The following is a 12,697-nucleotide window of genomic DNA, read 5'->3' on the forward strand; positions in this document are numbered from 1 at the left end:
ACGCCAATTAGCACAAATGGTAAGTTCCGACAGTGCCTACAAGTGTGCCTACTGGCCGCTAAATGGCAATACCGGTTTCATATGTATACACCTGGTATGACTCTTTATTTGACAAAATAAAGGAAATAAATATTCATTAATATTGTAATAAATATAGTAAGATGTACAAAATGACATACTTCAGACCAAGTAAGAGACCAATGATGTTCAGAAGATCCTTTATTCCATTAATAAAAAGTTGCAGACGTTTTGAGAGTCAATTGCTCTCTTCATCAGGAAAAATCATCAATCCAATGTCAACAAAATTTTTTTTTTATGAGTCCTTATATTTAAGAAGAAGTCAGAATTATTGATTGTTAATACATGTTTTTATCACTCTCATTTGAATTAGTTCTGTAATTTTGATGATATCATTTTTGTCAAATCTTTTTTGTTTTTCTGTTAAAAAAAACAACAAAATTTTATTAAAAAATTGTACATCTTACTATGTTTATTATTAACTATTTGATCTATTTATTACATTAATATTGTGATAAATTGATCGTATTTTCGTGTACTATAAATAGACGTCAGATAAGTGTGCAAGTTATCGGAAGCTTAAGGCGAATTTCAGATTACAAATGCTTAAAAAACTATACTAAACATATTTAAAGCTAAAGAAATGGGTTTTATCGAATAAATTGTACCTTTAGAAAGGTAAATTACTTGTAACTTGTAACATATCCTTTTAGAATGAATATTATAAGAAGTTCGAAGTTAATAATATCTAACCATACAATCGTAGGTAAGCAAAATTATGAGTACATTTATAATATAACACGTGTACTACAATCATTAATACTACGAAATGCACTTACTCCCGTGCAGAAATCGCCCGATTTCAAAAGTTATACCGATCTGGCTCCGATTGGATTTCCCGATCTGGCCCTGATCGGTAGAACCCTGTTGCCCGTACCTGGGCCAGACCGATTTCCTACTAAAACGCCATCTCCATGCGCTCGCAGAACTAGTGCTGCTTGATTTTTTCTGATAGTGCAATGAAATTTGTATATATACTACTCGTTTATTATACTCTAGCAATGATTAAAAATGCATCAGGCGAGTAAGCCACGTGTTCGGACCTCAAATAAGTTAATAATTAATTTAATTGTTTTAGGTAAAATTAGTATATTTACCATTGGACGATTCAAACATTATTATAAGATGAAATTGATCAAGTTCTTTTCTTTTCAATTATTATTTAAGAACTCAAGCTTTTTCGATTTAATGTAGAGTTAGAATTATCAAATCTATTGACAAGAAATGAGTTGTAGTATGCACAAAATTGTAATGATTTTAGATTATGAGAATAAAATATGTGGTACAATCAATTATGTTATTAAAACTTTGATTCTGTATTAATAATAAATTAATGACAGAAATACATTAAGGGCATGTGATACTTAGAAAATTGTCGATTTTACCAGTTTTAGGTTCCCCCGACTTTTTTCTAGAATACTAAATATTTTGTCTTAAAAATTTGGGAAATGATAGCGAACATGCTAACAGACATTCCCACATACTCTTTTTGTGGGTTAAATAAAAAAATTTTAATTTAGCAAAATGTGATTAATTTGCATAGCGCTTAGGAAATAGTATCGATTTTTTCAGTGTTAGATTCCCCAGGCTTTATTCCTAGGATAAGAAATATTTTGCCTTCAAAATCTGGGAAATGATAGCGAACATGCGAACAGACTTCGATACTAACCTAGTTTGCACGCAATCAAAAAAGTTTATTTCATAAATAATTTTCAGGTTATCGGAAAGGCAGAGATGAAAAACGACGTAACCTCAAAATAATGCATATGCATAAGATTTTTATTAGGACAATAATTTTCTTTTTGTTATTATCCCCCGAAAAAGAGTCCGGGGGTGTCTATTATGATATTTTATAGCATCTCCGAATTCAGTTTTTAAAAATTTTCATTTTTGTGGAAAAAAGCCGGGGAAACTGTTAGTATCACATGCCCTTAAGGAAAAATTTTCATAACATGAATTTCAGAATCAAGTAGTTCAATCAAAAAGCAAAATGCCAATTGTGTAGGGATTCCAACAAGAGCTAGTTACTTAATTGCGCATGCGTCGTATTCGGCATCTAATTGGTTTCGCGCTGAACAAAATTTTTTTCTTTTTTATTACAAGCAATGACATTTTAACTTATAAAAACGTCCATTAGGTCGAAATTAATTAATAATAATAAAAATTAATTAAATGCATATTCTGTAAATAACATTTAAAACTACAAGAAATATTTAATTCAAAATTTTTCATTTTTGTTTAGAAGTTATCCACCACCTTTTCGAATTTTTCAAGAAGTAATGCAATTGACAGAAAATTGAATTTATTTACAGTCAAATGTCAATAAATCGTAAATCATAAGTTATTTCCCGATGATTTTCTTTGGAAGCATTTGAAAATGTCAAGATGTATGGAAGCTTTTTACGAAAAAACCTATTCTAATTTGTTAAGAAGTCTTATAGACAAAATTTTTTTCAAGAAATTAAAATTGTCATTTAAAACATTTCTGGTTATCATCCATTTTTTCATAAAAAACAAACCTTTTCCTCAAAACTGATACCATCTACAATAATCTTACGTTTCTGAAAAGTATAATTAAATTTTGTAGTCTGAAACCTCTTCTTTTCCTGCCTGTAGTATTTTAATTTTAACTTAAAATAACTTAATTGGAAATTCAAAATATTAAGGTGGCCTTCGAAATGAGAGGCCCATTCGATAGTTTCGAGTTTACTTATATTAAATCTCCATTCGTGAAATTCATGAAAGGATTATAATAAGACTGATCGTGGACCGGTCGGACACCCATTGGGCATCGATCGAGTGTCCCGACCTGGCCCCGATCTGGGCGTGTGTTTCATACGCGATCTGGCCCCGACAAGGATTCCCGATCGAGACCCGATCCGGACTGGTCTGAACCCAATCGGGGCCAGATCGAGATTATTGCACGGGCTGAAAGATTGTAAATACAACGTATTCATATTTGTGGTACAAAAATGCAATATACGTATTGCAATTATACGAAATATGTAATCCTATTAAAAATTTTCCTATAGTCCAGTCAACGGGGAGAAAAATTCACTCAAAAAAAAATCTTAAAAGTAGCATTGTTTTTTCACAGATACGTTGAGAATGGCTTTATAAAGATATAATAAAAATTCCCCAGCCATATGTGTGCGGCAAAGGCCCGTCATGCTGGACAGTGTTAAGCAATAACATGTGCGACTACTGAAAAAATAAAATAAATGCTAAAAATATCCTGGAAATAACGTCGGAAATAGATCCGGCGATTTGTACTGGATCAAATTCACGTCCCTGTTAAAAAAACCAACCAACTCATTTGCATTAAGAATTATCAGTAAAAAATTAGCTGAACTTCAGGATACAATTTGGTATACTTAAGGGGATGCTTTTGAGGTGAAACTTCTTTCAATCGTTCCTCCATATTTATACAATATATTTTCCAATTTTTAGGTCAGAATAATAATATTCAGGGCCCCTTTTAAAGCTTTAAATAAGTAAATTTCAAAATTAAAGCTATGATGTCGGAAGCACCGGTGATTATGAATCCTAATGGCAACAATGGAAGCGTGGACAAGAATGGATTCCTGGGTCTGTTATGTTCTTGAGAAAAGTAAGCAAAGAAAAAATTCGAAGGGCTTAATATAATAGACCGAGGTAGCCGTTCTCGCCCCGCACCAATTCGTTGCCATTAGGACTCATGATCACCGCCGCTCCCGAAATCTTAGCTGCAATTTTGAAATTTACTTACTTAAAGCTTTAAAAGAGGCCCTGAATACTATTATTCTGACCTAAAAATTACGAAATATATTGTATAAATATGGAGGAACAATTGAAAGAAATTTCACCTCAAAAGCATCCCCTTAAGCATATCAAATTGTACCCTGAAGTGCAGCTAATTTTTTGCTGATAGTTTTTAATGCAGATGAGTTGGTCGTTTTTTTTTTAAACAGGAACATGAATTTGCTCCAGTACAAATCACCTGATCTATTTTCGACATTCTTTCCAGGATATTTTTAGCTTTTATTTTAATTGTTCAGTAATCGCACTATTGTACAGCTAATCCAATTTCATAGCGTAGCCGTTACCAATAGGTCTAAAATAGATAGAACCTTTTTTTTGCACTATAAAATTTTAAACATTTTTTTACATGACCATGTTCGACCTAAAATCAACAGTTCTCCAGTTATTTTGAAAAACATGTTATTGTTTAACACTTTCCAGCATGGCGGGTCCTTGCCGTACACATATGGTTGGGGACATTTACTATATCTTTATAAAGCCATTCCCAACATGTCTATGAAAAAAGCTGCTACTCTTACGAATTTTTCTCTCAAATCCTTAATTGACTGGACTATAAGCGAGCTAGATCTAAAATGTTGTCATTTAGCAATACACTCTGTATGAGTGATTTGCCAGACTCACTTTGTTTAGTTCACCACAGGCGTATCTTGTTCGCGCCTGCGCGTCTGTATTCATAAGCAACAAAAATCAGATCGCCAAAAGAAACATCATGTATGGCTGTATCTATACCAGTAATAAAATATAATGAATCTAGTCATAAATATTGTTGTATTGCCAATTCATTTCTACCAATGCGTTTACGGAAAAAAAATTTAATTGTGAATATCTCGAGAACTGCACATTTGCTAGAGTTCTTCTACACAGTTTTGGAATCTAGAGATCATTTTACTTATAAAAAAAATCGAATTGATCTCGTCGATCCGACGGAAATGGGGTTGGAGTCCGGACTATGTACTTGTATTTGTGTTATAAATATTTGGCGCCTGGCTGTAATCATCTGGGGATATATTATCTTTCGCTTGAAAGTGAGAAGGCCCCTGGCCATTTGGGTTTGCCTTTAGGGAGCACGACGCAACGGGCCGTCCCAAAATGATTAGGTGCAACATATTATATCCCATCATAGATAGCAGCCCGGCCTTCATTTCTTATTTTGGGAGTAAAGTGCAGTTTTCAAAAGAGAATTTTGCAACTGTATCCACAATAGTGATGAATGATAGGTGTCATACCTAACAAGCTGACTGGCCACAAGGTGTACGACCAGCTGACTCTTGGTACTGAGAAACCAGTGAACCTCAATGATTATACCAGGCCTGGAATTCCACTGAGTGAACCAGTGAACTCTCACTGACTTTCAGTGACACACTTCTAGCTATTTCAGCCAGTAAAATTTCCCTGGTTCATTTTAAGAGAGTATATTTATACCGACTGTACTGTATGGGAACAAGACGTGAACCTATCAAGAAAAGGATTAAGAGTAAAATTATCGCGATCAAAACAAACTTTCTGAGTATGATATGCGGCAAAAGAGTGATGGACAAAGTTAGTAATGAGATAATCCTAGAGAGTTCTGCCGACAGACATGTGACCGGCGGCGGCGATTTGAGCAATTTTGATCGGCGGCGGGCAGCGCACCGGCGCGACACTTTTTTTGCTACTCAGCGGTGGCGTGACGGTCCAGTTTAGTATTTTTACTGACATACATCTTGGAAAATATAAAAATATGTAGGAACAAAAGATCAATTTCCATCATAAGATATTTATTTAAATCCATTTACTTTAACTCCTACTTGGTCGCCGGAATTACCGTAAACAATCAAAAGTCACCGGATCACTCAGCAAGAAGAAATCCGCTAACAGGTAAATATACCTACCATTACATCAGCACGCTAATACGCCGCTGCTTCGACGGAGCTGAATTCAAATCAGCAACAGTGCGGGTTTGAAGCAAGATGGTCTAGATCAGCGATTCCCAAACTTTTTATGCACTTTCTGGGGAGCGGCAGGGCCGCCACCCTCACATTTTTTCACAATACCCTGCCGCCAAGGGTGGATACTTGACTGTTTCACTGCTTCACACACTATGCTTCACGCGAGAGAATTAGAACAGGTTGAAAAAATTAAAATGTGTTAATATGTTATTAAATTAAATTTTAATTAGTTGAATCAATTTCCTAATCTAATTTTAAGCAAATGAAAAGAAAGTTGATGAAAATCGGTTAATATCTTCAATGCCAGCTGACAGTTCTTGTAATTTTGCGTGTTCTTAACGATATACTTAAATACTCGAAATGTTAACTGGTTTTCATCAACTTTTGTTTAATTTTCTTAAAATTTCATCTAGAAAATGATTCAGATAATTAGAATTGAATTGAGCCATATCTTTAGGGTGTTAGTTACTGAAACAGCCATAAATCTGATGACAATGAAAGGGTCCTCATAGCGGGAGGGGGGGGGGCTGCCGAGTGGCTGGGCCCGGGCTGGCTTCCCCCTCCAGGGCTGCCCAGCCCGGGATAGCATCCCCCTGGCGGCGGCAGCTTCATCGGCCGGCGGCACTAGTTTGGGAATCACTGGTCTAGATAATCATCAAAGAATGTAGTGTGGAGGAGACACTAGGTGACATATCCCAATGGGAAATTCACAACGGGCGCGTTACTGGCAGCCATTAATGGCAATTGTATTAGCATATCGCTTGGATGATAACGCTATTTGGTACTGGACTGCCAGTGCACGCCCAGCACTGAATATCGGTCCGAATATTATTCATAATTTCAAAAATTGAAATTTTTTCCAGACATTTTGGTTAATTTTAACATCCACTATTGCTATACGCTAACTATATGACAAAAAAGGTATTTAAAAAATAAATATTAATTGACTGCCAGTATTATGACTTTAAATATTAATATTAACTTTAAATATTAATTAATTCAAATAGTTCACATTAGGTTTACATTAGTCATGGTGTGTTCAAACGAATTTTTCCCGTTTGAATGAACGACACATTTAAAAACAGAAACACGTACGCTGGAAGCAGCAGCACGGGAATACTAACAAAACGCATTTACTGCGCACGCGCGGGAATCAGGACGTGAAGTTGCACTGCTAGTGGCAGGCGCTTGTGAAGTTTGGCTTCTATCTTTCTCTGCTGGTAATCATGCAATCTGTATTACCCACAGACCAGTAAAAGTTCGAAGTTGTCTACTCGCTACGATAGTGCTGCTCTGACACAGCTGATACGTATGTCAGAACGAATTTTTTTATTTGCATTTCAAGTGCAAAAATTAGTTTTTGCATTATTTACGCATAATCTTCGTGATCCATTTTTGGTGTTTTGTCCCACATTGATAAATATAAACCTTAAAACTAACCCATTGAAAACATTGAAAATTGTTTACAGGGTTTTACAGCACAGTCGGTATTTCTCCAAAATAGTAATTTAAAAAAAATTCACAATTCTAATGATTTAGGACCAGAGACACGTTCCTTTTTCCATTCTATTTAGTGTGTCAAATTTTTAACACAATATCTCATTTCGTGTGGACGTAAGTTGGGAAAGAAAAGTACCGATACACCTTCTAGTTTTATTTTCTTCGAAAATTATTTTTTCAATATTTTTACCCGAACAAAGCAGAGACATCACTTTATTGTCCCCAACTTATTTTTCAGACTTTCAGAGCGAAACCTCACTTCGTTTGGCCGTAAGTTGGGAAAGAAAAATTGAGGTAAAGCTTTGGTCACGTGATCCTCTTGTTACATTGGCTTAAAGCCAAAATTAACCCTTTTTGGAGCCCGCAAAAGGACTTTATATAAGATCCCATATTTTTTACACAACTTAAAACAGTGATAATTCAAATTTTAATCTGGAAAGGGCCTCTAAAAAAGGCATCATGTGAAAGTGGACATATTTCTCCAATAAAAAAAAATAATTTCTAATAATTTTTCATCAGACTGATCCAATAGCCGGACTACTTTAAATAGGAAGCAGTAAAGAACGTTTTTATATGCTTGAATGTTCATAATTAGAAAACAAAACTTATAAACATTTAGCAATATACAAGCAGGAACTACATTCTCGCTTCGTATATTCTACTAAACGAATATCGTTCATGCGACCGCTTGATCAGTAGAAACTACATTCCCGCTTCGCATATTCTACGATACGAGAATCGTCCATCCATCCGACCGCATGCATAGTAGGCACTACTCCTGCGTTCAGTAAATCTCACCCTTGCTAGGGTGAGAGCTACCAAACATTTTTCTCCCTGCACACAATTTTAAACTCTCTTTTTATAATTAAATATGCATTATTACACTGCGTTATTTAAATGTATAATATACGAACTGTTAACAGAAATATAAATACAATAATTTTTAAATAAATAATTTAAATCTATTACAATTTATTCGTGTAATATTTCATTTTTTCCTGATGTACACTACATTACTAATTTTTACAATTACAGAAAATGTAATGTTTTTTGAAAATAAACATTTTTCACGGCGGAACTTGTAAATTTGATGGTGAACTTTCACAATTGATAATAACAAAATTTTTTGTGTAAGGTTCGGTATCAAGGTGTTTTAGAACACCTTACAACGCTTGAGATTTACATAAAACGTAATTTTTTTGAACATTTATAATTTTTTATACAAATGGAACTTAGAATTTGTTGTTTAAAGAAAAAAAAACAGAAAAAAATGTTTTTTTACATTTGGTTTCATAGTTTTTAGAAATTTTAGAACGCATGAACCATATTTTTAAACGTATCAAAAATTTTTTTTATTTATACTGCCAGTACTGATTTTTCAGTACTGATCCAGTACTTTTCTGGCATTGTAGCCTGTACTACGGGGCATGTTGAGAGACTGAAAGATGGACGACTAACGAAACAAGTGTATCAAGGTAAAGTAAATAGCATGTGCCCAAAAGCACACTGTGGAAAGAATGGTTAGAATGTGTAAATAAGACCCTAATTCAGAGACACATAACAAGGCATATAGAAGAACAAAAGATTGCATAAAACAATACATGGACGTAAATAAAGATATAGAGAGGTTTGGCAGCATAGAAAAGGATGGCGACAAATACTTTATAAAAAGAGAGTAAGTGGAGTGAATAATTCCTGAAAGAAAAGACCTTGGAAGATAATGGGCCCGAGTGGGGAGCTTCACATTGTGCTTTGTCAGCTCATAAGGTCAAAAAACCTAGGCTATTCACTTGGGGTGATCGCTAGAAAGATTAATCAGCAACCAGGGTCGCCCAGCGTTGCGGAATGAATGTGCTATTTAAATGGATAATACGGGAATTCAAGATCAATTTAAAAATCTACACCCCCTTGCCCACATTATTCCCTTCCTTGCCGAGAGAGCCGCGCGACGTTGCAATGCCTTTCCGTGCTATCCTTCTTACAGGGTATATAAGTTTACTCACCTAAGTTCTCTTTGTTCAAAATTTCACGAAGAACACAACCAAAATTTCTGACACTCTGTTGATCCACAAGATCCATCTTATAGACATATATACCCGTTTGATGAAGTTCTTCTACGTTTGGATCATCCATGTTAAGTACACTTGCAATTACCGCAAATCCAAGAGTACGACAGTGTAGTGCCAGGCTGTATCCTAGTCCAGAATCGCAACCGATTACAACCACAGCGAAATTAAGATCAATCTTGTTTTGCTTTTTCATATGACGATAAAAAAATGCAGCACCTAAGTCAGACATATCATATTATTAATAACATACAATAATAATATAATTAAATAAGATAATAACATATTATTAATTTCCCATGAAGAAGTATCATTTCCACACCAATAGAAATCTAGTTACATGATACGTTAAAACCGATATTACAGTTAAGTATAATCTTTTACGATTTAGGGAAATCGGATATGCATATCAAAAAGTAATATAGTATCTATTAATCATCTATGAAAAATGTACTTTGGAAAATTAATATAAGTTCTACAAAACTTGTGAAGAAATTGTGATATTTAAATTTTCCTATATTAAATTTAAGCAGGACAATAATGTCAAATATTGGAAAGATTGAAATAATTCTTTCACATTTTAAAAGAGACGATTCTGAAATTTGTTAAAGTTTATACTAAAAATTATGAGTAATTCGAAAAGAATGTGACGGAAAAATAAAACATTCAAAATTAAAAGCAAAAACAGGAAAATATTCTGTTTCAATAAGGTCAACTGAAGCTTACAATTTCTGTACGTCTCTATTACAGAAAATAAAGATATCTCTTATTTATTTTAAATTTCTCATTGAGTATATTAATTTGTAGAATATTTGTATTAACTTATGTACCTCAAACTATATTAATTTCTGTAATTTCTTTTATATAATTTGACTATATCATTCTCAATTTTTATTATTCTGCTACCAATAATTTTTATATTTATATGATTTCCCTAAATCGTAATGAATTATATCAATTATAAATATTGAAATAGCAAGTATTGTTACAAAATTTCTTTCAGTGTACTAAAAATATGCGGACGTATTTAAGTCCGCTACTACTACCATTATTACTGCCGTTATCACGACTCTTGTTACCAGACATAACATAATGTCATGCTAATATGATCGCAGTGTAACGGGAGAAGAATAAAAATAAAATGATCGTGGCTCCTTAACCCTCCGTCGTCCATGTGGGTCACGTGACCCATGCGATTTTTCAAGGTCGAATGTTATCGAGAAGAAACAAATTGACGCGACATTCTTGCCGCTCTATCGGTTGACGGTTCGGTAGTGGTCTGATAAATTTGTGGGAATTCAAGTTTTTCGAAGTAGTAAAAAACGTTTGTTAATGCATATTATTTGAAGCATGTGGTCTAATTAGTGAAACTACTGTGAATAACTTGTATGTGAGTGAAAATTGGTGGTGAAAGAATGAAAAATCAAGTCTTTTGTGTGAAGCATTGCCTATCCCAAAAACATCGTATAACTTCATGATAATCTTTAGGTGTTGTTTAAACTGTTGATTAGGGAGTGGGTTTAAAGCTCGCATTGATTTCAAGGATTTGGAATCTTTTGCAGCGCTTATTATACCGTGATTGTGAACAATATTGTGGCTGGTTTTTGTGACGGGGGTGTTTGCAGGGAATTCTAGTATTGTTCACAGTGAAAACAGCAACCTGGACTCGCTTTAATATGCCTAACCCAAAAGATAATTCTAGCCTTACAGTTGGTACAGTAGAAACCTTGTGACCACACTGCAGTAGCAAAGCCCGGACGGGAGTCACTTGTACAAAGATGTTATAAACGTAGATGCGGTACGGGGCGTCGGAGTGGGGAATTACATATATAGGACATCACATTTTCTGCCCTATCGAGGTGCTGCCCTCATCGTACTACGTCGAATTCTTGTTTTCTCTTTCTTCGTAAAATATGACGGTAAAGCAGTAGAAAGATTTTTTGAGGTTAGAAAAGTTTGACATGTATGTATCGCTGAATTTTTTCAGATCTGAAGCTTGATCCAGGTTTTCGGTACAGTCTTTTTTTTAATTATAAAAAAAATGTTCTCGAAAAATCATATTTTTAATTTTTAAGAAAGTATTATAAAAAGACGTTTCAAGATAAACATGTGTGGAAAACATTGTTCTTTGACAAATTATTTTTTTTAATTGAAATAATCAAACATTTATACCGAAGAAACAACTTTTTAAATGTTTGAAGTGTTTAAACATTATTGTTTAAATTTCAAATAACAATAATTAAACCAACATATATTTCTGGATAAGATATTTTGGTTGAAAATGTATATAGTATTTTTTAAATCACAAAAGTTCTTCCGAAAAATCTAAATGTTAATTAAAAAACACGTGTTTTTGTATATGAATTTGTCGGTAAAATTTTTTTAATAATTTTAATTTTAAATTCAATCAATTTTTAACACTTTAAATATTAAACAGAAATTTATTTGATAACAATATTTTATTATCGTATTTTTAACAAATAATTAATACTGATTAAGAAATAATTTTATTTGGGGAGTTTTATTATTTGGGAATTTTCAAATTCGTTAATATTATAAACTGTTCAGGAATTTTATTAGTTTTGGAATTGTATTTTTCGGGACAGAGAGTTTTACCGAGTCGGGAATTTTATTTTTCGGGATATTTCAGCCGTCCTCATAGAATTACAGAAAATGTGATCTAATTATTATCTCGGCACTCGATCTTGTTAATTTTTTCCTACAGTATTATTAAAGAAAAATTGTATGGAAATTTTTGATACCACAAAGTTACAGATAATCACAATTAAAAATTTAAAAATTCGCTGTACATTCAATTTTTATTCTTGGATCTTGGCGATTTTTTTCTAATCCACTTCAATCACTGGTAGGCTTTTTTGACATCTAGGTATGTAAAAAAGGTAAACTTCAGAAAATTTAAAAACTAATTTAAGAGCTATGTATACTCTTTTAAGATACCAATACAATTTACACAACACTAATTTAAAATTTGCAAATTTTTAGGTCTTCAGTTTAAGAACTTGAATTTTAACGTTAAAATTGCTTCATTTTCAGAATATAGCCTCACTGTTTGAATTTTCAGAATTTTCATTATAAGTTATAGGTTAGGTCAAAAATAACATTCTGGGATTCGAAATTGCTGCAACGCGAAAAAGTTTTAATTTAAAATTTAAAAATGCGAAAATACACCATTTTCCATGTTCATTTGCAATCCAGCGAGTGACTTTCTTTCGATTCCTTTGGAAGTCGATCCTTTGCTTTCAGTTTTCTTTTTAAAATATACCTTGAATTCAACGCATTTCAAATTAAATATTTGCAGCTGCA

At 33.3% G+C, this 12,697-nt stretch overlaps 1 protein-coding gene across 1 annotated transcript in view; it reads right to left on the minus strand.

Moving 5' to 3' along the window:
- The window catches only part of LOC117173285 (estradiol 17-beta-dehydrogenase 2), a 41,794-nt gene that overhangs the window by 14,309 nt on the left and 14,788 nt on the right, over positions 1-12,697 (minus strand). The window contains exon 2 of the mRNA XM_033361768.1: positions 9,311-9,592. Within this exon, the coding sequence (XP_033217659.1) occupies positions 9,311-9,592 (282 nt within the window). The remainder of the gene's footprint in view (positions 1-9,310; positions 9,593-12,697) is intronic.

Source organism: Belonocnema kinseyi, chromosome 5, assembly GCF_010883055.1.
Source record: "Belonocnema kinseyi isolate 2016_QV_RU_SX_M_011 chromosome 5, B_treatae_v1, whole genome shotgun sequence".
NCBI classification, from domain to species: Eukaryota; Metazoa; Arthropoda; class Insecta; order Hymenoptera; family Cynipidae; genus Belonocnema; species Belonocnema kinseyi.